A 25,106-nucleotide genomic window follows, 5' to 3' on the forward strand; every position below is an offset into this window, starting at 1 on the left:
CAGGTTGACAGGCCCTCGTGATGTAATGGGAGGTATTAATGTCAGGTTGACAGGCCCTCGTGATGTAATGGGAGGTATTAATGTCAGGTTGACAGGCCCTCGTGATGTAATGGGAGGTATTAATGTCAGGTTGACAGGCCCTCGTGATGTAATGGGAGGTATTAATGTCAGGTTGACAGGTCCTCATGATGTAATGGGAGGTATTAATGTCAGGTTGACAGGATGTAATGGGAGGTTTTAGGTGTTCGTTTACAGACCTTCTACTTGGTGACTTCAAGGTGCAGTCAGTCAATTTTATTTTATTTTATTTTATTTCACCTTTATTTAACCAGGTAGGCAAGTTGAGAACAGGTTCTCATTTACAATTGCGACCTGGCCAAGATGAAGCAAAGCAGTTCGACAACATACAACGACACAGAGTTACACATGGAGTAGAACAACATACAATCAATGATGCAGTAGAAAAAAATAAGACTATATACAATGTGAGCAAATGATGTGAGATAAGGGAGGAAAAGGCAAAAAATGCCATGGTGGCAAAGTAAATAAAGTATAGCAAGAAAAACACTGGAATGGTAGATTTGTAGTTTGAAGAAAGTTCAAAGTTAAAATATAAATAATATGGTGCAAAGGAGCAAAATAAATAAAATAAATAAATACAGTAGGGGGAAAGGTAGTAGATTGGGCTAAATTATAGATGGGCTATGTACAGGTGCAGTGATCTGTGAGCTGCTCTGACAGCTGGTGCTTAAAGCTAGTGAGGGAGATAAGTGGTTCCAGTTTCAGAGATTTTTGTAGTTCGTTCCAGTCATTGGCAGCAGAGAACTGGAAGGAGAGACGACCAAAGGAGGAGTTGGCTTTGGGGGTGACCAGAGAGATATACCTGCTGGAGCGCGTGCTACAGGTGGGTGCTGCTATGGTGACCAGTGAGCGGAGATAAGGGGGGACTTTACCTAGCAGGGTCTTGTAGATGACCTGGAGCCAATGTGTTTGGCGACGATTATGAAGCGAAGGCCAGCCAACGAGAGCGTACAGGTCGCAGTGGTGGGTAGTATATGGGGCTTTGGTGACAAAACGGATGGCACTGTGATAGACTGCATCCAGCTTGTTGAGTAGGGTATTGGAGGCTATTTTGTAAATGACATCGCCGAAGTCGAGGATTGGTAGGATGGTCAGTTTTACGAGGGTATGTTTGGCAGCATGAGTGAAGGATGCTTTGTTGCGAAATAGGAAGCCAATTCTAGATTTCACTTTGGATTGGAGATGATTGATGTGAGTCTGGAAGGAGAGTTTACAGTCTAACCAGACACCTAGGTATTTGTAGTTGTCCACAAATTCTAAGTTAGAACCGTCCAGAGAAGTTATGCTGGACGGGCGGGCAGGTGCAGGCAGCGATCGGTTGAAGAGCATGCATTTAGTTTTACTTGTGTTTAGGAGCAGTTGGAGACCACGGAAGGAGAGTTGAATGGCATTGAAGCTCGTCTGGAGGGTTGTTAACACAGTGTCCAAAGAAGGGCCAGAAGTATACAGAATGGTGTCGTCTGCATAGAGGTGGATCAGAGATTCACCAGCAGCAAGAGCGACATCATTTATGTATACAGAGAAAAGAGTTGGCCCAAGAATTGAACCCTGTGGTACCCCCATAGAGACTGCCAGAGGTCCAGACAGTAGGCCCTCCGATTTGACACACTGAACTCTGTCAGAGAAGTAGTTGGTGAACCAGGCGACGCAATCGTTTGAGAAACCAAGGCTACTGAGTCTGCCGATGAGGATGTGGTGATTAACAGAGTCAAAAGCTTTGGCCAGGTCAATGAATACGGCAGCACAGTATTGTTTCTTATCAATGGCGGTTACGATGTCGTTTAGGACCTTGAGCGTGGCTGAGGTGCACCCATGACCAGCTCTGAAACCAGATTGCATAGCGGAGAGGGTGCGGTGGGATTCGAAATAGTCGGTAATCTGTTTGTTGACTTGGCTTTCGAAGACCTTAGAAAGGCAGGGTAGGATGGATATAGGTCTGTAGCAATTTGGGTCAAGAGTGTCACCTCCTTTGAAGAGGGGGATGACAGCAGCTGCTTTCCAATCTATGGGAATCTCAGACGACACGAAAGAGAGGTTGAACAGGCTAGTAATAGGGGTTGCAATAATTTCGGCAGATAATTTTAGAAAGAAAGGGTCCAGATTGTCAAGCCCAGCTGATTTGTAGGGGTCCAGATTTTGCAGCTCTTTCAGAACATCAGCTGAATGGATTTGGGAGAAGGAGAAATGGGGGAGGCTTGGGCGAGTAGCTGTGGGGGGTGCAGTGCTGTTGAATGCAGTAGGGGTAGTTAGGTGGAAAGCATAGCCAGCCGTAGAAAAATGCTTATTGAAATTCTCAATTATAGTGGGCTTATCGGTGGTGACAGAGTTTCCTATCCTCAGTGCAGTGGGCAGTTGGGAGGAGGTGTTCTTATTCTCCATGGACTTTACAATGTCCTAGAACTTTTTAGAGTTGGAGTTGCACGAAGCAAATTTCTGTTTGAAAAAGCTAGCCTTGGCGTTTCTAACTGCCTGTGTGTATTGGTTTCTAACTTCCCTAAAAAGTTGCATATCGCGGGGGCAGTTCGATGCTAATGCAGAACGCCACAGGATATTTTTGTGTTGGTTAAGGGCAGTCAGGTCTGGGGAGAACCAAGGGCTATATCTGTTCCTGGTTCTAAATTTCTTGAAAGGGGCATGCTTATTTAAGATGGAGAGGAAGGCATTTAAAAAAAATAACCAGGCATCCTCTACTGACGGGATGAGGTCAATATCCTTCCAGGATACCAGGGCCAGGTCGATTAGAAAGGCTTGCTCGTTGAAATGTTTCAGGGAGCGTTTGACAGTGATGAGTGGAGGTCGTTTGACCGCTGACCCATTACGGGTGCAGGCAATGAGGCAGTGATCGCTGAGATCTTGGTTGAAAACAGCAGAGGTGTATTTAGAGGGCACGTTGGTTAGGATGATATCTATGAGGGTGCCAGTGTTTGCGGCTTTGGGGTTGTACCTGGTGGGTTCATTAATAATTTGTGTGAGATTGAGGGCATCAAGCTTGGATTGTAGAATGGCTGGGGTGTTAAGCATGTCCCAGTTTAGGTCACCTAGTAGCACGAGCTCTGAAGATAGATGGGGGGCAATCAGTTCACATATGGTGTCCAGAGCACAGCTAGGGGCCGAGGGGGGTCTATAGCAGGCGGCAACGGTGAGAGACTTGTTTTTGGAGAGGTGGATATTTAAAAGTAGAAGTTCAAATTGTTTGGGTACAGACCTGGATAGCAGGACAGAACTCTGCAGGCTATCTCTGCAGTAGATTGCAACACCGCCCCCTTTGGTCGTTCTATCTTGTCTGAAAACGTTGTAGTTAGGGATGAAGATTTCACAGTTTTTGGTGGACTTCCTAAGCCAAGATTCAGACACAGCTAGGACATCCGGGTTGGCAGAGTGTGCTAAAGCAGTGAATAAAACAAACTTAGGGAGGAGGCTTCTAATGTTAACATGCATGAAACCAAGGTTATTACGGTTACAGAAGTCATCAAAAGAGAGCGCCTGGGGAGTAGGAGTGGAGCCAGGCACTGCAGGGCCTGGATTCACCTCTACATCCCCAGAGGAGCAGAGAAGAATAAGTATGAGGGTACGGCTAAAAGCTGTAAGAATTGGTCGTCTGTGACGTCCAGAATAGAGAGAAAAAGGAGCAGGTTTCTGGGGGCAATAAAATAGCTTCAAGGTATAATGTACAGACAAAGGTATGGTGGGATGTGAGTACAGAGGAGGTAAACCTAGGCATTTAGTGATTATGAGAGAGATATTGTCTCTAGAAACATCATTGAAACAATGACCGCCATAGAGAATGGATGCTAAGTGTGTTTTATTGATCAGATCTAATAATAACATATGACAGAGAGGCTGTGCCTTGGTACTGTACAGTGTATAGGTCTAATGGGCAGGGAAATGAAGATCAGTCCTGACTGGAAAGGAAGCTTTCATGTCCTGCTTTTCCATAAGCTTCTGTCTTCCATTCCATCACTTGTTACATGAGGAACAAAGCCATAAGCAATATCCATCTGATGAGGAAGAGATATGGTAAGGAAACGGTTCAAGGGGATTGGATCAGGTTGTTGTAGGGGGCTAAACATCGCTGTAGGAAGCTTGGACGTTGACCTGAGCTGACCCTGGGGATTGGATCAGATTGTTGTAGGGGGCTAAACATCGCTGTAGGAAGCTTGGATGTTGACCTGAGCTGACCCTGGGGATTGGATCAGGTTGTTGTAGGGGGCTAATCATCGCTGTAGGAAGCTTGGACGTTGACCTGAGCTGACCCTGGGGATTGGATCAGATTGTTGTAGGGGGATAAACATCGCTGTAGGAAGCTTGGATGTTGACCTGAGCTGACCCTGGGGATTGGATCAGATTGTTGTAGGGGGATAAACATCGCTGTAGGAAGCTTGGATGTTGACCTGAGCTGACCCTGGGGATTGGATCAGGTTGTTGTAGGGGGCTAAACATCGCTGTAGGAAGCTTGGACGTTGACCTGAGCTGACCCTGGGGATTGGATCAGATTGTTGTAGGGGGCTAAACATCGCTGTAGGAAGCTTGGACGTTGACCTGAGCTGACCCTGTAGACTCCAGCTGCTGCATGTCCAGTAAAATAAGCAGACATGAGAGTTGGAGGCCCACAGCCTGGCCATCTGCCAACAGATCCACAGATTCATCAATATGTTAAACCATCCATTTGGCAGCGAGTTGAGCTGTGATGTTCTTCCTTGGAGACAAACTGGTTTCTTTGGGTTGCTGTAGTCATTATATCTGCTGTCTGAAAGGTCTCTGACTCACTTCCTCACCTTCCCCCTCTCCTTGCCTAGTTGGCTACAGGACACCAATGCAAATTAAAGTCTGCCTGGAAGTTTATTTATTTTATATATATAGTTTTTATTTATTTAACTAGGTAAGTCAGTTAAGAACAAATTCTTATTTCCAATGACGTCCTACACCGGCTGTAATCGCTGCCAAGGTGCCTCAACAAAGTACTGAGTAAAGGGTCTGAATACTTATGGAAATGTCATATTTCCAAGGGGGGGTTTTTAACATTTTTTTTTATATAATTTAGCAAAACGTTAAAAAATATGTTTTTGCTTTGTCATTCTGGGGTATTGTGTGTAGATTGATGTGGGGAAAAAACTATTTCATCAATTTTAGAATAAGGCTGTAACCTAACAATGTGGAAAAAGTCAAGAGGACTGAATACTTTCTGAAGGTGCTGTATATGATACGTCTACCATTTGTAAAACACAACAAAAAGACTGCGGTCCCGGACAGAGCAAAAAAAGACCCATGCTTACTGGGGTGTTGCCTACCATGTCGATGTAACCGATGTGAAATGGCTAGCTAGGTAGTGGGGTGTAGCCTACCATGTCGGTGTAACCGATGTGAAATGGATAGCTAGTTAGTGGGGTGTAGCCTACCATGTCGGTGTAACCGATGTGAAATGGCTAGCTAGTTAGTGGGGTGTAGCCTACCATGTCGGTGTAACCGATGTGAAATGGCTAGCTAGTTAGCGGGGTGTAGCCTACCATGTCGGTGTAACCGATGTGAAATGGCTAGCTAGTTAGCGGGGTGTTGCCTACCATGTCGGTGTAACCGATGTGAAATGGCTAGCTAGTTAGTGGGGTGCACATTAATAGCTTTTCAATCGGTGACGTCACTCGCTCTGAGACCTTGAAGTAGTTGTTCCCCTTGCTCTGCAAGGGCCGCGGCTTTTGTGGACGATGCTTGGAAGGTGGCTGTTGTCTATGTGTGCAGAGGGTCCCTGGTTCGATCCCAGGTAGGGGCGAGGAGAGGGACAGAAGCTATACTGCTACATCGGCCCTCAATGGAATGTTCTGAATTCCCATTGGTGTGTTACGCCCACCGTCTGTAAAACAGGTCGTTGCATTGGCTTTATTAGTCCTGATTCCTGTGACTAATCAATCTGCCTATTTAAACTCTGAATATCAGCTACCCGACTTTATCAGGAGGAGATATCCTGAGCCTATTTGCCATGTTGTTTACACAGCGGGAAATGCAGAAGTATTTTCTTTTTCGCTATGATCAGCTCGTAACAAAATGTATGGATACAAACTTGAAACCACTGATTATAAAAGTTTGTCTCATTACTTTGTCATCCATTTTATCTCCAGCCTGAAGGCTACAGAAAATGCCACATACTCTTTCTACCTTATCCTATATCTGCTACATGATTTATGTTAGATTAGTTTTTTGTCGTAATGTTGGTGGAGCGCTGCAGCGACCAATCTCTCCAACAGCACCCTGGAGAGGAGCGCTGGTAATGGACTAGATACATATTTGGAGTCCCTGCCTTTGACAAAGTGGGCACTTCTTATCACAGGGCGGCATCAACACTCACCTAAAAAGCCAATATGCCACTGGTTGAGAGAAATTGTCATTGTTTTTGGGCAGAATTATGTGAGGTTTTATGTGTTGTTGGTGGTGCGTCTTGGTCAGTTGAGCTCAGAAAATGTCGCCCTTGTCAATCTGCCTAATGAGAGGGCCGGTCTCACCTCATCCCCATCTCTCTCTCTCTCTCTGTCAGAGCTCTTTGTCTCTCTCCCTCAGACCCCAATTCTCCTCAGGGCACTTTATTTATTCCTCTGTTAGTCTCCACCTCTTCAGAGCAGCCAAAAGCTTTTTATTGGTCAGTCAGTCATCACTGGGCTGGTCCTGGCTGAGAGACCGAGGCTCCAGGCAGACAGCCAGGCCATTAGCTCTGCCCAGAGCCGACTAGAGATACTGGCCAGCTCTAGAAGCTAAAGAGAGGATGCTGGGTAAAAATATCCTCCTGCTGGAGAAAGGTTGTCTGTGATTGGGATGCGGTCTGTGATTGGGATGCGGTCTGTGATTGGGATGCGGTCTGTGATTGGGATGCGGTCTGTGATTGGGATGCGGTCTGTGATTGGGATGCGGTCTGTGATTGGGATGCGGTATGTTGTCTGAGTTCACCCCTTTTTACTTTCATTGTTAGCTTCTGTCTTGTAGGAAACGAGCTGCTTTGGAGGTAACTGGTTTAGTTGTGGGGCAGGGAGTCAGGAACCAATATGCAGTCTTTATGCCATCCTCCACCAAGGCACATGTTGAACATGTCTCTACCCTAACTGGGCATCTGGATGCCTGGGTGAAAGGTGTGGAAATGGCCTGTGTTGTCTTGTCTTATAGCTGCAGAAAGAAAAACCATAACAACAGGACATCTGAGAGGTGTTGTATCATGTATGAACTGAACACTGATTGTCAATACTTTACCCTAGCTATAATACCTCACACAGTAGGCTTTGTCTTCAGATTACTTCCCCTGACATTCATTAGTTATCTGTATCCAAATAAAAACATCTAAATGCTGCCCAATGTATTTTTATTTATTTATTACCCCTTTTTCTCCTCAATTTCGGGGTATCCAATTGGTAGTTACAGTTTTGTCCCATCGCTGTAACTCCTGTACGGACTCTGGAGAGGTGAAGGTCGAGAGCCATGCGTCCTCCGAAACAAGACCCCGCCAAGCCGCACTGCTTCTTGACAATGCACACTTAACCCAGAAGCCAGCCGCACCAATGTGTCAGAGGAAACACCGTACAGCTGGCGACCGTGCCTTCGCTCGGCCCGCCACAAGGAGCGTGATGGGACGAGGACATCCCAGGTGGCCAAACCCTCCCCTAATCCGGATGACGCTGGGCCAATTGTGCGCCGCCTCATGGGTCTCCCGGTCGTGGTTGGCTGCGACACAGTCAGGAATCGAACCAGGATCTGTAGTGACACAGCTAGCACTGCTGCTCCCCAGTGTTTTAACGAGGCCTAGTAATCCCATCAGTATCCTCAGGTTTTCCTGGATTAGCCTGCGTGACAGTACAGCGGAATAGCTCAGTCTGGATGGCGTGTTACCGTGGATACAGGGACTGACTGGAGTTCTAGAACCCTGCTGAGCAACACGTGATGGTGATCATATGCTGGTGGACTGAGAGCGAGCTTTCGTTGTCCTCAGCTAGCCTAGTAAATCTGGCTGGGCCTTAATGACATTAACACATGTTGTTGTATCTTCATGCTGTTTTGAGCTATTTTAAAACTCATCTGTTTCTCACTGTTTCTCTCACTCTCTCAAACTGTCAGTTCCTTTAAAACTCTAAAGCTCGGAGGCAGGCAGATGCTGAAATGTCAGTCTGAGAAAGAAATTAGGATGTTTTTTCTGGTGATCTTTCCTCTGACAGCCGGGTGAATTAGAAAGTTACTGCCTCTCTTTCCTGAGTAGAAAACCCATTCAACTAAATGTCTTACTATTCCACTTTCATTTCTCAACAGAGATCTTTTCATTATGGAATCCCTTTGTGTCTTAATGAGGAAGAGAATGTAGAGATGATGATGATGATGATACCTCAACAGAGATACTTAGAACCAGATCATTACTGTGGATGGGAACAGAATGACTTACTAAAGTTGTCAAAGTATATAGTGTAGTTCTTCCATACTAAGAAGGAACGTGTTCCAAGCGTGAATGGTGTTCCAGGTAGATGACTGGGCTAAAAGGGGATCGTTTTCCAAATGACACACATCCACTGCCAGGCAAGACTTGGCAAGGGGGAGACTGTCCCTGTTCACCAGGGCCCGTCACAGCTGATGTCTGTCCCTGTTCACCAGGGCCCGTGTCACAGCTGATGTCTGTCCCTGTTCACCAGGGCCCGTGTCACAGCTGATGTCTGTCCCTGTTCCTCCCTGTGTATCTTACGTGTTTCTTCACAGCAGCTTGTTGATAGGAGCTGAATGTAGTTAATACTGTCAGTTAAACCAGGGCCTGTTACTGTGTGTGTTTCTCCAGACACATGACTAATGTGTTTTGTCTCTTCCAGGCCTCCTTCCTCACCAAGAAGCTCAACATCACAGGGAAGAGGGTGAACCTGGCCATATGGGTAAGGCCTGCTCTCTCTCAGCGTGTCGGACACTCCTCTGGGTCCCATATGGCATCCTGTTCCCTACATGGTGCACTGCTTTTGACCAGGGCTCATATGGGGAACAGGATGTAGCTCCCTTCATCTGCTTTGACTTCCTGTTCCTCCTCGAAAAAATGATATGGTCCTGCAGTGATCTCTCTCTGTCCTGTAACATATGGTCCTGCAGTGATCTCTCTCTGTCCTGTAACATATGGTCCTGCAGTGATCTCTCCCTCTGTCCTGTAACATATGGTCCTGCAGTGATCTCTCTCTCTGTCCTGTAACATATGGTCCTGCAGTGATCTCTCTCTGCCCTGTAACATATGGTCCTGCAGTGATCTCTCTCTGCCCTGTAACATATGGTCCTGCAGTGATCTCTCTCTGCCCTGTAACATATGGTCCTGCAGTGATCTCTCCCTGTCCTGTAACATATGGTCCTGCCTCATTTGATGCAATAGGAACATGAATTTGGCGTCCATTTAGATTTGAGTCAGTCTGTTGCAGGCAGGGAGAGATACATAGTTGACATTATTTGGCTGAGTCAGTCTGGCTTGCAGGTGTTTCTTCCTTATTGTGTGTAATGTTCTTGTAGCCAGTCAGTGTCCATGTCAAACAGTGTTTTTCCAGAGGCTTGAACAGTGGACTCTCTCTCCACCCCAGGATACAGCAGGTCAGGAGCGGTTCCACGCGTTAGGGCCCATCTACTACAGAGACTCCAATGGAGCCATATTGGTCTATGACATCACAGATGAGGACTCTTTCCAGAAGGTAGCTATGATCTCCTCAGGGAGAACAGCAGGGCTGTGTCCCAAAGGGCACCCTATTCCCTATACAGTGCACTACATTTGACCAGGGCCCATAGGGAAACAGGGTGCTATTAGGAACACAGCCTCTGAAGAGAAGAACATCATTTCAAAAATGAGCTACGTAGAAATGTCCAGATAAATTACTGAAAATGTTTTCTTTTGATTTACATATTCATATTTAATTTGCATCAGTGTCTCGTGTTCTAATGTTGAAATTTGTTTTCTTGAACTGTAAATCGATATGAAATGTAATGTTTTTGCTTTGTAGGTGAAAAACTGGGTCAAAGAATTGAGGAAAATGTTGGGGAATGAGATTTGTTTATGTATAGTAGGTAAGTTATTGCAGACCATAGCTAACTTTTCAACACTTCTTTTATTGTTTGTCACATTTCACCCTGTAACTGGATCCATCTTGAAGTGGTGCGGAGAATTTAGTTTAGTTATGGGCCCTGCAATTAAATAGAAATCCTAATAATTTCATTACAATGTTGCCAGGATGGAGGGTGTCTAGAATATAGTTTGTTTGTCTCGGATATTCTGTTGCCTCCACATTTCAGTCACATAAGACAGCTGTCAGACAGCTAAATTTGCTTCAAACACATGCCATTGCTCTCTCCCTCTGAAATGTTACAACTAAAGCCTAGAACTTTCAACCCTGACTTTCACAAAGTTCTCTCCAACCAGCAGCTAGGGAACCTTTCAAATGCAGGACGAGTTGCACGGAGGAAATAATTGTTGACATTGTTGTGGTTACATCCTCCTCAATATTTAGGTGATCTTAACTAGAGCCCTTGATGTGATATCTTAACTAGAGCCCTTGATGTGATATCTTAACTAGAGCCCTTGATGTGATATCTTAACTAGAGCCCTTGATGTGATATCTTAACTAGAGCCCTTGATGTGATATCTTAACTAGAGCCCTTGATGTGATATCTTAACTAGAGCCCTTGATGTGATATCTTAACTAGAGCCCTTGATGTGATATCTTAACTAGAGCCCTTGATGTGATATCTTAACTAGAGCCCTTGATGTGATATCTTAACTAGAGCCCTTGATGTGATATCTTAACTAGAGCCCTTGATGTGATATCTTAACTAGAGCCCAACCCATATGGGATTTCTGGGTCCAATACCGATTTTAGGGAGGCAAAAGTCACCGATTTCGATATATTGTTTTTAGAGGTGGCATGAAAAACACACTTTTTCTCAAATTGTGTTCTAAAGGTTTAACAGATACTCCAAATTATGATTTCTTAACTAAATATTAAAAATAACGCATAATTTAAGAACATTTTATTTGTTGTTTTACAAGATGACCACCAAAAAGCTACTATATCCTAAATAAATATGAAAGTAAATACAAAACCGTTGTTCAGTTTACCTTCTTAGACAAATATTTAAGTTGTACCCATCTATGGCAGTGTATAAGAATACAGAGGTGTCCGCTGAATCACCACAAGCACACTAATGAACAAGAAGGTCTCAAAGTCAATCTGAAACGGCACTGTTCACAACCTAGGCAGTGAGGTGCAGTTCGTAATATCACCACTAGATGTCAGGTCATGTAAAACACTTCATGGTAACCTCCCAGTGAGAGCTTGTTATGACAAGCACACGCTAGCTGTTAATTATGAAAAATGTTTTCTTACTGAAACCATCATGTAAATTACACACTTATTCAATACAACATTTATTATTTCAACTAATGGCATGTGCTGATGACCAAAAATGTTCATGCTAGAAAATCCTTACCACACTGGATTTAGTCACACGTTATAATTTAACTAGCTGGCTAACTATCTAATCTCATCATGAATGCACATGGCCTGAATGATTGATCTGTGCCATCTGTCTTGCTTTTTGTATATTTCAGAAAACCGACCTAAAATCCAGTAACATAATGGGGCCAGACAGTAACGGTGTTCTTTTAGTATCAAGGATGATTGGTCACTTTGCCACCAGTCCAGTGTTCGCACACAAGTAGCACAGATTGCTAGCTAGCTAGGCTAACTACCGTGCCGGCTAGCTACAAGCCTAACTAACGTTAACGAAGTGAAAAATGTGATGAGGACAGGGCTGCTTGCTTGGTGAAGTGTACTTTATTTATTTAATCAAATATGCTGTTGCTGTCTGTGGCAAACTACTCACTGCCAACCCACCCTGGCTACTCTCTCACGTTGTGATGTAGAGCTGAATGATGCTCAGTGAGCAGTCCATAGAGCGCCCTCTTCAGATGGATTTGTTTATTCTATGTATATAATACCTGCGCTTTAGCTGTGGAATAAAGATACAAATATTTTTGTAAAAGGCTAATATCGGCCAAAATATTTTTTTAATTATATTGGTCAATCAATCAAATGTATTTATAAAGCCCTTTTTGCATCAGTCGATGTCACAAAGTGCTGTACAGAAACCCAGCCTAAAACACCAAACAGCAAGCAATGCAGGTGGCTTGGAAAAACTCCCTAGAAAGGCCGAAACCTAGAGAGGAACCAGGCTATGAGGGGTGGCCAGTCCTCTTCTGGCTGTGCTGGGTGGAGATTATAAACCTAGAGAGGAACCAGGCTATGAGGGGTGACCAGTTGTCTTCTGGCTGTGCTGGGTGGAGATTATAAACCTAGAGAGGAACCAGGCTATGAGGGGTGGCCAGTCCTCTTCTGGCTGTGCTGGGTGGAGATTGAACATCTTGGCCATGTACTGTTATAAACGTTTATAGATGACCTGCAGGGTCAGATGATGATGATGATGATAATAATAATCACATATTGGTCAACCGATTTATGGGATCTAATCTTAACTCGACTAACTGCTGTAGGAAAGGAAAGTTATTTTAATTGTTTGTTTTCTCACTCAAATTAGGGGGGAAAATGACCATATACTGAACAAAAATATTAACGCAACAATTTCAACGATTTTACTGAGTTACAGTTCATACAAGGAATTCGGTCAATTGAAATAAATGCATTAGGCCCTGATCTATGGATTTCACATGACTGGGCAAGGGTGCAGCCATAGGTTGGCCTGGGAGAGCGTAGGCCCACCCACTTGGGAGCCAGGCCCATCTACTGAGCAATCAGAATGATCTTTTCCCACAAAAGGGCTTTATTACAGATAGAAATTATGGTAGAGAAATGAACATTCAATCCCCTGGCAATAGCTTTGGTGCCAATTGCACACTTCCTCAAAACTTGAAACTTCTGTGGCATTGTGTTGTGTGACAACTGCAATTTTTTTTTAGAGTGGCCCTTTATTATCCCCAGCACAAGGTGCACCTGTGTAATGATCATGGTGTTTAATCAGCTTCTTGATATGCCACACCTGTCAGGTGGATGGATTATCTTTGCAAAGGAGAAATGCTCACCAACAGGAATGTAAACACATTTGTGCACAAAATTTGAGAGACATTTTTGTCAGTATGGAACATTTCTTCGTTATTTTATTTCAGCTTATGAGACATGAGACCAAGACATGTTGCAATTTATATTTTTGTTATTTATATATATATATATATATATATATATATATATATATATATATATAATGTATGTGTGTGTGTATATATAATATTTTTTTTTTTTTTTTTACACTACACACACACACTGAACAAAAATATAAAACTGTGTGTGTATATGTGGCGTAATTGTGTGTGGTGGTCAATGACTTGTGCATTGTAAATCATGAGTTAAACTAACGCTGTCAAGATAAACATAACTGTTGCAGTCACTCCCCCATCACATGAGAGGGTTCTAACCTCAATGGTCTCTTCCTGGTTAAATAAAGTGTGCCTTCAGTCTACTAGACGTACAGTTGGTGGTGCTAATGTTAAATATACAGTATGTGATCAATAAACTAATACATCCTCTTTGTTCTTCTCTTAGGTAATAAAGTAGATCTGGAGAAGGAGAGACATGTATCAGTTGAAGAGGCAGAAGGGTTTGTTTAATCACTCTTCTCCTGTAACTTTACCATAGAGACCTTGTACAGCAGGGGTGTTCAGTCATCAGCTTATGGTGCTGTACTGCTTTTGGAGTACCCTTTCATAACGTTGTCTAAACGTCAAGTCGACAGCCTTCTTTTGTTTGTGAATGTTGATGTAATTGAATGGTCATTGGTCTGAATGTTAACTAAACGTGATTGGTCAGAATATTGCTAACTAAACGCACATTTGTCTGAGTTGACAACTGAATGGTGATTGGTCTAACTGATTGTTCTGTTTTCTCTGTGGACTCCTCTCCTCACAGGTATGCAGAGTCAGTGGGGGCGAAACACTATCACACATCAGCCAAATTAAACAAGGGAATAGAAGAACTGTTCCTTGACCTGTGTAAAAGTAAACAGCCGTTCTCACATGTTATGGAATAGTGATGATGAATGTAATGGCTCAGGTTGAGACAAAAAGAAAATACTTGAAACGATTATATTATGATGGACCAACTGGTAGGATTTTGATTTCTGTTGGTAGTACTTCTGAATTTTGTAGATTGGACTTAAAGCTTTTGTTTGTAGGATGTTTGGCTTTTCTTGGTTGTAGGATTTTCAGCTTTTGTTGGTAGGACTTTGTCTCCCACAGTACTGACTCTCCCTTTCGTCTCCCTTTTGTTGACAGGAATGATGGAGACGGCCCAAGCAGAGGAGAGGGCGAAGGGTAACGGAGCCAGCCAGTCAACGACATCACGAAGGGGGGTACAGATCGTGGACGATGACCCTCAAGCCGCCACGGCCGCAGGGGGCTGCTGCTCATCCGCTTAACCCCCACGTCCCAACTTACCCCCCACCTCCACGTCCCAACTTACCCCATCCTCCCCCTTTCCCCCCCTTAAGCAACCAGGACTGTTGCCTCGGCCCTCAGCCTCCCCTCTCATCTCCCTCCTTATGACATGAAGACTGCTGTTCTCCCTCTGAGTCATCATACACTTTACTCACTACACTTCTCCCTCTATGGAACAATGTGCTGGCTTATATACTATTCTTTATACTGTAATATTCATTCATTGGCACCCCTTCTGACCCATCCATATGAGACTGATGACACCCCCTCCTGACCCATCCGTATGAGACTGACGACACCCCCTCCTGACCCATCCGTATGAGACTGACGACACCCCCTCCTGACCCATCCGTATGAGACTGACGACACCCCCTCCTGACCCATCCGTATGAGACTGACGACACCCCCTCCTGACCCATCCGTATGAGACTGACGACACCCCCTCCTGACCCATCCGTATGAGACTGACGACACCCCCTCCTGACCCATCCGTATGAGACTGACGACACCCCCTCCTGACCCATCCGTATGAGACTGACGACACCCCCTCCTGACCCATCCGTATGAGACTGACGACACCCCCTCCTGACCCATCCGTATGAGACTGACGACACCCCCTCCTGACCCATCCGTATGAGACTGACGACACCCCCTCCTGACCCATCCGTATGAGACTGACGACACCCCCTCCTGACCCATCCGTATGAGACTGACGACACCTCCTCCTGACCCATCCGTATGAGACTGACGACACCCCCTCCTGACCCATCCATATGAGACTGAGGACACCCCCTCCTGACCCATCCATATGAGACTGACGACACCCCCTCCTGACCCATCCATATGAGACCTCTGATACCCCCTCCTGACCCATCCATATGAGACTGACGACACCCCCTCCTGACCCATCCATATGAGACTGACGACACCCCCTCCTGACCCATCCATATGAGACCTCTGATGACCCATCCGTATGAGACTGGCGACACCCCCTCCTGACCCATCCGTATGAGACTGACGACACCCCCTCCTGACCCATCCATATGAGACTGATGACACCCCCTCCTGACCCATCCATATGAGACCTCTGATACCCCCTCCTGACCCATCCATATGAGACTGACGACACCCCCTCCTGACCCATCCATATGAGACCTCTGATGACCCATCCGTATGAGACTGGCGACACCCCCTCCTGACCCATCCATATGAGACTGATGACACCCCCTCCTGACCCATCCATATGAGACTGATGACACCCCCTCCTGACCCATCCATATGAGACTGGCGACACCCCCTCCTGACCCATCCATATGAGACTGACGACACCCCCTCCTGACCCATCCGTATGAGACTGGCGACACCCTCTCCTGACCCATCCGTATGAGACTGACGACACCCTCTCCTGACCCATCCGTATGAGACCTCTGAGTGATGAAGAGGTGAAGAGAACATGAAAGGAAGGAATCTGCCTCCTCTGTCTTTCTACAACCTAGCAGATGGACTTCTAACACACTAGTGTGAATACACACTCACACACTGTCGTGAAATACACACACACACACTGTCCCCACCTCTCTCAAATGAACACAAACCAACAGACCGTACTAAATTAGAAATCATAAACACTCATACCCCAGATTTTTAGGCCTTTTTTGGGGTGGCGAGGATAATGTGCATGATGGCGTGATCCGTCTCTGAAGGCTTCATTTTGTTTCACTTTAGAGAAAGAAGAAAAAAAAACTGATCTTTATTGTTGATAAACTAAAGTACATGTTGTATGGAAATGTGTCCAAGCCCTTGGTACTGCTTCTTCTTCTGTGGTGGTGAAGTGGTGAAAGCCCTCTGATTCTGTCATCCAGCTCTTTTCTTGGCCTGTGTTCATAAAGCTTCTCGGTAGGAGTCCCACCCGTCTCTGTAACCTTATTGATTTAACTTCTAAAAGACTGAACTGATTCTAGATCAGCCTTTCTGCTCTGAGACCCTTTATGAATACAGGCATTGTGCTTTTTCAATAATAACAACAACAAAAAAATGGCAGATCTCGATCTTTCTCTCTGATTTAAAATGCAGATTTTTTGCACTGACCCGTCACTATCAATGCTTTTGTTATACTACGTTTTCTTCCTGTTTGCCGAGTTGCTCTGTGAAAAATGTAAATGACAAAAAAAAATACATTGTTAAAAAAACAACCCAAAAAACGTATGAAGAGTATGAATAACGTTGATGTTTTATCTGCTTTTTACAAGCTTTGGGGAAACGATACGCAGGTGTAGGAAAGTGTACAATAGTCTTGTTAATGATTGTAAAATGAAATAACAATTGTGGATGAAAGCACACTTTCTGGAATTGTAATTTTTTTAACTGCTAGTGTCGTGTTTTGTAATAGAACAATTATAACTATTTACAACACATAGGTGTCAAATACATTGTCATTCTTTTTAATGAAACAATTGAAGCTTCACTACACATCCTCTAACCGTTTTGAACTTAGACTCAAACATATTCAGAATACATAGTGTTAGGTAGTCACGTACTGCTTCTGATTGGAGGAGAACATGTTCTACTGCTTCTGATTGGAGGAGGACATGTTCTAAAAGTGTAACTTCCTGAGACGATACCAACGGACTGTGATCACCAACACCATGTATAGAAGTTGTTCTGGCGCCGGCTAAACCAAGAGGAGACCTACAGGGAGGGAGACTTCATTCCAGATCTCATGTTATTAATGACATGTCTGGTGGATTTCTGCAGGGAAACAGGGAGAGATTCATGATTGGTCTCTACTCTACAGACCTGGGTTCAAAGACTATTCAACAATGTTTGCTTGAGCCAGATAGGCAGGGTTTTCACTTTTAGTTCCACGCTCAGTCACAGCTAAAGTATTGGTAATGATATGGAACAGTGTTGGTAATGATATGGAATAGTGTTGGTAATGATATGGAATAGTGTTGGTAATGATATGGAATAGTGTTTGAGCCCAGATGTGCTACTCTGCCCTGGTTTATTCTGCACCAGGATGAAAAGCATTTCATTTGCTGACTGGTTAAACCCAGTCACTACAGCCTCGAGCCTACATAATACTTAACCATATGGTGACCAGGTAGACCTATATGTGTCCACACCGTGATAAAGAGAGATTCCCCTACACCAGGGCTCTCCAACCCTGTTCCTGGAGATCTACCGTCCTGTAGGTTTTCTCTCCAACCCTGTTCCTGGAGATATACCGTCCTGTAGGTTCTCTCTCCAACCCTGTTCCTGGAGATCTACTGTCCTGTAGGTTTTCTCTCCAACCCTGTTCCTGGAGATCTACCGTCCTGTAGGTTTTCTCTCCAACCCTGTTCCTGGAGATCTACCGTCCTGTAGGTTTTCTCTCCAACCATGTTCCTGGAGCTCTACCGTCCTGTAGGTTTTCTCTCCAACCATGTTCCTGGAGCTCTACCGTCCTGTAGGTTTTCTCTCCAACCCTGTTCCTGGAGATCTACCATCCTGTAGGTTTTCTCTCCAACCCTGTTCCTGGAGATCTACCGTCCTGTAGGTTTTCTCTCCAATCCTGTTCCTGGAGACCTACTGTCCTGTAGGTTTTCACTCCAACCCTGTTCCTGGAGAGTTACGGTCCTGCAGGTTTTCGCTCCAACCCTAATCTAGCGCACCTGATTCTAATAATTAGCTGGTTGATGAACTGAATTGGGTTAGTTACAACTGGGGTTGAAAGGAAAACCTACAGGAGGGTAGCACTCCAGGAACATGGTTGGGCAGCCCTGCCCTACACATTTGAAGCAGTCTTCATGGTTTGGGTTGTTATAGAGGCTGGCAGCATGTAAATGATGTGAGGGTATTTGGTGTCTTTGGTCTTTCACTACTGTTGATGTGGCTCTAAACACCGGTTCCATGAAAATATGTTGTTGGACTGGTGTAAGAGAGATGGTGGAAACTCCCTCTAGCCCATGCACAGTCCTACACCAATTCAATGCTTTTAAATGTGTGGGTTGGAGAGCATGAGTATTGGTATGCATGTACATTGCAAACCCTGTCTGTCCCTGTGGTTAGCTCCTCTCACTCCGGTAACTACAACCAACCATGTCTGAAGCCTGGCTGGTTGGTTCCACACGAGGCAGGCAGCCATCAGAGCTGCGTCATTCTCTGGGGCTGGAGCTTCCTGCTTCAGATCAGCTGATTAAACATTCAGTGAGGTGAAATGTTCAGATTGTAGCAGATAGAAATGTAATGTATAGCTGATGCATTCAATTCACTGTTCTACATGACGGAAGATATCTGTCCTACACAACAGACGATGTCTGTTCTACACACAATCTATGTATATTCTGTATATAATGCACAGACCCTTACTTACTCTACCATTCTGATCAGTCTATCACCATGTGGAGGTCTACCGGGTCGGTCTATCACCATGTGGAGGTCTACCTGGTCAGTTTTTAGCCGTGTGGAGGTCTACCTGGTCGGTCTATCACCGTGTGGAGGTCTACCTGGTCGGTCTATCACCGTGTGGAGGTCTACCTGGTCGGTCTATCGCCGTGTGGAGGTCTACCTGGTCAGTCTATCACCGTGTGGAGGTCTACCTGGTCAGTCTATCACCATGTGGAGGTCTACCTGGTCAGTCTATCACCGTGTGGAGGTCTACCTGGTCAGTCTATCACCGTGTGGAGGTCTACCTGGTCAGTCTATCACCGTGTGGAGGTCTACCTGGTCGGTCTATAGCCGTGTGGAAGTCTACCTGGTCAGTCTATAGCCATGTGGAGGTCTACCTGGTCAGTCTATCGCCGTGTGGAAGTCTACCTGGTCAGTCTATAGCCATGTGGAGGTCTGCTTGGCCAGTCTATCGCCATGTGGGGTCCCGAGGGGCTCCCGAGTAGCACAGCGGTCTAAGGCACTGCATCTCCGTGCAAGAGGCGTCACTACAGTCCCTGGTCCGTATCCAGGCTGTATCACATCCGGCCGTGATTGGGACTCCCATAGGGCGGCGCACAATTGGCCCAGCGTCATCCGGGTTTGGCCGGGGTAGGCCGTCATTATAAATAAAAATTTGTTCTTAACTGACTTGCCTAGTTAAATAAAGGTTAAATTAAAATTATATAAATAAATGTGTAAGTCTACCTGAATATCCATTTGCACCACTCAGATATTACCCATGTCATTTCAACCATACGAATGGGTGATTCTGCTGACTGATACTTTTGCGTGCAGTCGTGGCCAAAAGTTTTGAGAATGGCCCAAATATTAATTTTTACAAAGTCTGTTGCCTCAATTTGTATGATGGCAATTTGCATGTAATCCAGAATGTTATGAAGAGTGATCAGATTAATTGCAATTAATTTCAAAGTCCCTCTTTGCCATGCAAATGAACTGAATCCCCCAAAAACATTTCCACTGCATTTCAGCCCTGCCGCAAAAGGACCAGCTGACATCATGTCAGTGATTCTCTCGTTAACACAGGTGTGAGTGTTGACGAGGACAAGGCTGGAGATCACTCTGTCATGCTGATTGAGTTCGAATAACAGACTGGAAGCTTCAAAAGGAGGGTGGTGCTTGGAATCATTGTTCTTCCTCTGTCAACCATGGTTACCTGCAAGGAAACACGTGCCATCATCATTGCTTTGCACAAAAAGGGCTTCACGGGCAAGGATATTGCTGCCAGTAAGATTGCACCTAAATCAACCATTTATCGGATCATCAAGAACTTTAAGGAGAGTGGTTCAGTTGTTGTCAAGAAGGCTTTAGGGCACCCAAGAAAGTCCAGCAAGCGCCAGGACCGTCTCCTAAAGTTGATTCAGCTGCGGGATCGGGGCACCACCAGTACAGAGCTTGCTGAGGAATGGCAGCAGGCAGGTGTGAGTGCATCTGCACGCACAGTGAGGCAAAGACTTTTGGACGATGGCCTGGTGCCAAGAAGGGCAGCAAAGAAGCCACTTCTCTCCAGGAAAAACATCAGGGACAGACTGATATTCTGCAAAAGGTACAGGGATTGGACTGCTGAGGACTGGGGTAAAGTAATTTTCTCTGATGAATCCCCTTTCCAATTGTTTGAGGCATCCGGAAAAAAAGCTTGTCCGGAGAAGACCAGGTGAGCGCTACCATCAGTCCTGTGTCATGCCAACAGTAAAGCATCCTGAGACCATTCATGTGTGGGGTTGCTTCTCAGCCAAGGGAGTGGGCTCACTCACAATTTTGCCTAAGAACACAGCCATAAATAAAGAATGGTACCAACACATCCTCCGAGAGCAACTTCTCCCAACCATCCAGGAACAGTTTGGAGATGAACAATGCCCTTTCTAGCTTGATGGAGCACCTTGTGATAAAAGTGATAACTAAGTGGCTCGGAACAAAACATAGATATTTTGGGTCCATGGCCAGGAAACTCCCCAGACCTTAATCCCATTGAGAACTTGTGGTCAATCCTCAAGAGGCGGGTGGACAAACAAAACCCCACAAATTCTGACAAACTCCAAGCACTGATTATGCAAGAATGGGCTGCCATCAGTCAGGATGTGGCCCAGAAGTTAATTAACAGATTACCAGGGCGGATTGCAGAGGTCTGGAAAAAGAAGGGTCAACACTGCAAATATTGACTCTTTGCATCAACTTCATGTAATAGTCGATAAAAGCCTTTGGCACTTATGAAATGCTTGTAGTTACATTTCAGTATTCCATAGTAACATCTGACAAAAATATCTAAAGACACTGAAGCGGCAAACTTTGTGGAAATTAATATTTGTGTCATTCTCAACTTTTGGCCACGACTGTATATAGTGAATCCCCTTAAAATTAGTGGATTCGGCTATTTCAGCCCCACCCGTTGCTGACAGGTGTATAACACCGAGCACACAGCCATGCAATCTCATTGGCAGTAGAATGGACTTACTGAAGAGCTCAGTGACTTTCAACGTGGCACCGTCATAGGATGTCACTTTTCCAACAAGTCAGTTCGTCAAATGTATGCCCTGCTAGAGCTGCCCCGGTCAAATGTAAGTGCTGTTATTGTGAAGAGGAAATGTCTAGGAGCAACAACGGCTCAGCCGTGAAGTGGTAGGCCACACAAGCTCACAGAATGGAACCGCTGAAGCGCGTAATGCGTAAACATTGTCAGTCCTCAGTTGCAACACTCACCACCGAGTTCCAAACTGCTTCTGGAAGCAACGTCAGGACAATAACTGTTTGTCGGGAGCTTCATGAAATGGGTTTCCATGGCCGAGTAGCCGGACACAAGCCTAAGATCACCATGCTCAATGCCAAGCGTTGACCTGAGTGGTGTAAAGCTTGCCGCCATTGGACTCTGGAGCAGTTGAAATATGTTCTCTGGAGCGATGAATCACACTTCACCATCTGGCAGTCCAATGGACGAATCTGTGTTTGGTGGATGCCAGGAGAACGCTACCTGCCTCTATGAATAGTGCCAACTGTAAAATTTGGTGGTCTGGTGCAGTTTTTGATGGTTCGGGCTAGGCCCCTTAGTTCCAGTATAGGGAAATCTTTATTCTACAGCATACAATAACATTCTAGATTATTCTGTGCTTCCAACTTTGTGGCAACCTGTTTCAGCATAACAATGCCCCCATGCACAAAGCGAGGTCCATACAGAAATGGCTTGTTGACATCGGTGTGTAAGAACTTGACTGGCCTGCACAAAGCCCTGACCTCAACCCCATTGAACACCTTTGGGATGAATTGGAACGCCGACTGCGAGCCAGGCCTGGTCACCCAACATCAGTGCCCGACCTCACTAATGATCTTGTGGCTAAATGGAAGCAAGTCCCCGCAGCAATGTTCCAACATCTAGTTGAAAGCCTTCCCAGAAGAGTGGAGGCTGTTGTAGCAACAATGGGGGGACCAACTCCATATTAATGCACATGATTTTGGAATGAGATGTTGGACGAGCAGGTGTCCACATACTTTTGGTCATGTAGTGTATTTGACCCTGAATGTCTGTTCTCAATGATGAGTGCAATTGCTGTAATGATGTGGTCCCACATCCACAGACTTAGATCAGATAAAAATGGACTGTATCATTACAATACACTAGTATGAAGTCAGGACATCATGTCTATGATGACATTAATCACCACCTTAAAGAGATACTCCGGTACTTTTGTATACTTTTTAGCCAGTTGTTCTGAAAGTAGCACTCACAAGCCCACTCACAAGCCCGGAAATGGCATACTACGTCGCATATGTGCATTACGTCATTGATCTCTCTCTCTGCTGTGTCCACTGACTGGATAACGCTGGGCAGGCCTCTTGCTAGCTGTCACTCAAATGCAAGAGGCTGACGCTCATTGGCTAGAACTTGAATTGCTAGGGGACTGGTCCACGTTGGGGGAAATATAGAGAACATTCTTTAAAAAAAGAGTTGCTTTTAAACTAGGGATTTGATGGTTAATTAAGGTAAAATAATTCTGCTCATAGATTAAGCATGTATGACCTATACACCCTATACACATCCAGCCCAAAGCGGGAGGTTTAAAAAAGTACTTTGTTAGTTGCCAAAGTACCGGAGCATATCTGTAACTGACTTTCTGCACTCTACATCGTATATCTTTTTATGACACAGCAGAGAGTGTTTACTGTCTGCCATTGGATAAATAAAAACTTTGAACTTAAACAGCAGAAGATGCAACATCGGCACCTATCCAAGGACAGTTAAGTATTAACAATAAATGGCTGAGTAAATGGTTAACTATTCATCTGTGTAGAATTCTTGAGTTTAGGTGTTTGATACCAAAGGATCCCAGAGTTGATCTGAAAGATGAGGACCTTCGTTGTTCTGCTGTTTGTTCTCTGCAGCTGTCTCTCTGAGCTGCAGGTTTTTCAAAGTAGAGACAATGACAAGAAGCCAATCTTTATGGAAACCACACAGAGGGTCAGCGAGAGCCAGGTGGAGGAACAGAGAGTCCTACTCCAGGAGCTGAGAGCCATTGTGGCTCAACAGAGCACCAAACTGAATGAGATGGGAGCCAACATGGAGGAACAGAGAGACCTTCTCCAGGAGCTGAGAGCCATTGTGGCTCAACAGAGCACCAAACTGAATGAGATGGGAGCCACCGTGGAGGAACTGAAGAGAGAGAACAGAGAGAGACCGAAGGTGGCCTTCTCAGCCTCGCTGTCTGAATCCAAAGGACCAAATAGTGATGATGGCATCCTGGTCTACAAACATGTCTTCAACAATATTGGTGAGGCTTACAGTCCAGTGACAGGTGTCTTCAGAGCACCGGTTAATGGAGTCTACTACTTCACATACACTGCCTTTACAGCCTCCAGCAAGAAGAGAAGAGTGTCGCTGTATAAAAATGGACTTCTAATGGTGACTGTGACCGATGATGTTTCAGACTCAGAGGATGGTGGATCCAATGGTGTCACACTGAAGCTGGATGCAGGAGATGAAGTCTACACTCGTCTGATGGCAGGCTATTACATCTTTGATGACAATAATCACCACAGCACCTTTACTGGCTTTCTGCTCTTCACTTAGAAAACAGTTAATTCTATAGCTGAATCGTACTGCTTTTTAATGATTTTATGACATATGACAAAAAAATGCTTATGACTTTTTGTGTGAACTAAGCATTGTTAACAAGGTGAAAAACAAACAATATTGTGTCTTCATCATTTAACCCAACGCATCTGAATCAGAACCAACCAGTCCAGGGGGATATATTAAGCTTGAGGCATTTTTCAGTTATTTCTGTACGGACTGATCGGGTGATGCAATCTTTGTGCTGCTTTGTGTAAGAATGAAAGTGTAGACCTGATTCTCTTTTCAATAACTGACTATTGAATCATTTTATAAATAATTTGTTTGATCAATGAGACAGAATGGGAGGTTGGGTAGTGTCCTCCATGTTTTGTCTAATGAATAAAGAAATGTTCTTCTCCAATTAACAAAGACAACGACTAAATAATATTTCAGTTAAATGATTTATTTTCTGGGAGGTAAAGTAGTGCATAAATAACTGGTAATCATTATATTATTATATTATTATTATAGTAATACCGTATTGGTTTCACTTCCAGAGCTCTCTTAGAAGCCAGATGGTACATTGAGAAACAACTGATCTAATATTAAATCAATTCAACTAAACAATAAGTAAAGAACATCTATCGGTAAGTAATAATATAATGATGTCCTCTTCTTCTTTTCTAATATCATAAACCAAACATGACACACATTTTTCAAAATAAAATTACTAACAGAAAAAAAGGCAATTTACATAATTTGAGAAATAAATCTGACTTCAACATCCATTATGTAGTAAGAAACATAACATGTTACAGACATGATCCTTACATGTTTTTATTTATATATACTGAACAAAAGTAGAACTGCAACATGCAACAATTTCAACTATTTTACTGAGCTACTGCTCATTTAAGGAAATCAGTCAATTGAAATAAATTCATTAGGCCTTAATCTATGGATTTCACATGACTGGGCAGGGGCACAGATGGGGAGCCAGGCCCAGCCAATCAGAAATAGTTTTTCCCCACAAAAGGGCTTTCTTACAGACATAAATACTTCTCAGTTTCATCAGCTGTCCAG

The 25,106-nt window shown here is 44.5% G+C and overlaps 2 protein-coding genes across 4 annotated transcripts in view; both read left to right on the forward strand.

Moving 5' to 3' along the window:
- Window positions 1-16,966, forward strand: part of LOC115189711 (ras-related protein Rab-21) — a 30,494-nt gene extending 13,528 nt beyond the window's left edge. The window contains exons 2-7 of the mRNA XM_029748255.1: window positions 8,901-8,960; window positions 9,642-9,749; window positions 10,056-10,119; window positions 13,665-13,719; window positions 14,028-14,116; window positions 14,393-16,966. Coding sequence (XP_029604115.1) covers window positions 8,901-8,960; window positions 9,642-9,749; window positions 10,056-10,119; window positions 13,665-13,719; window positions 14,028-14,116; window positions 14,393-14,535 — 519 coding nt within the window. The 3' untranslated portion in view covers window positions 14,536-16,966. The remainder of the gene's footprint in view (window positions 1-8,900; window positions 8,961-9,641; window positions 9,750-10,055; window positions 10,120-13,664; window positions 13,720-14,027; window positions 14,117-14,392) is intronic.
- LOC115189705 (uncharacterized protein RP612) overlaps window positions 1-24,452 on the forward strand; it is a 579,758-nt gene extending 555,306 nt beyond the window's left edge. For 2 of the 3 annotated variants that reach the window (XM_029748246.1, XM_029748248.1), the window contains one exon: window positions 23,445-24,452. In XM_029748246.1, the coding sequence (XP_029604106.1) occupies window positions 23,445-24,038 (594 nt within the window). In that variant the 3' untranslated portion in view covers window positions 24,039-24,452. The remainder of the gene's footprint in view (window positions 1-23,444) is intronic. The other variant, XM_029748247.1, reaches the window with a different exon arrangement.
- Window positions 24,453-25,106: the final 654 nt, after the last annotated feature.

Source organism: Salmo trutta, unplaced genomic scaffold, assembly GCF_901001165.1.
Source record: "Salmo trutta unplaced genomic scaffold, fSalTru1.1, whole genome shotgun sequence".
Taxonomy (NCBI): domain Eukaryota; kingdom Metazoa; phylum Chordata; class Actinopteri; order Salmoniformes; family Salmonidae; genus Salmo; species Salmo trutta.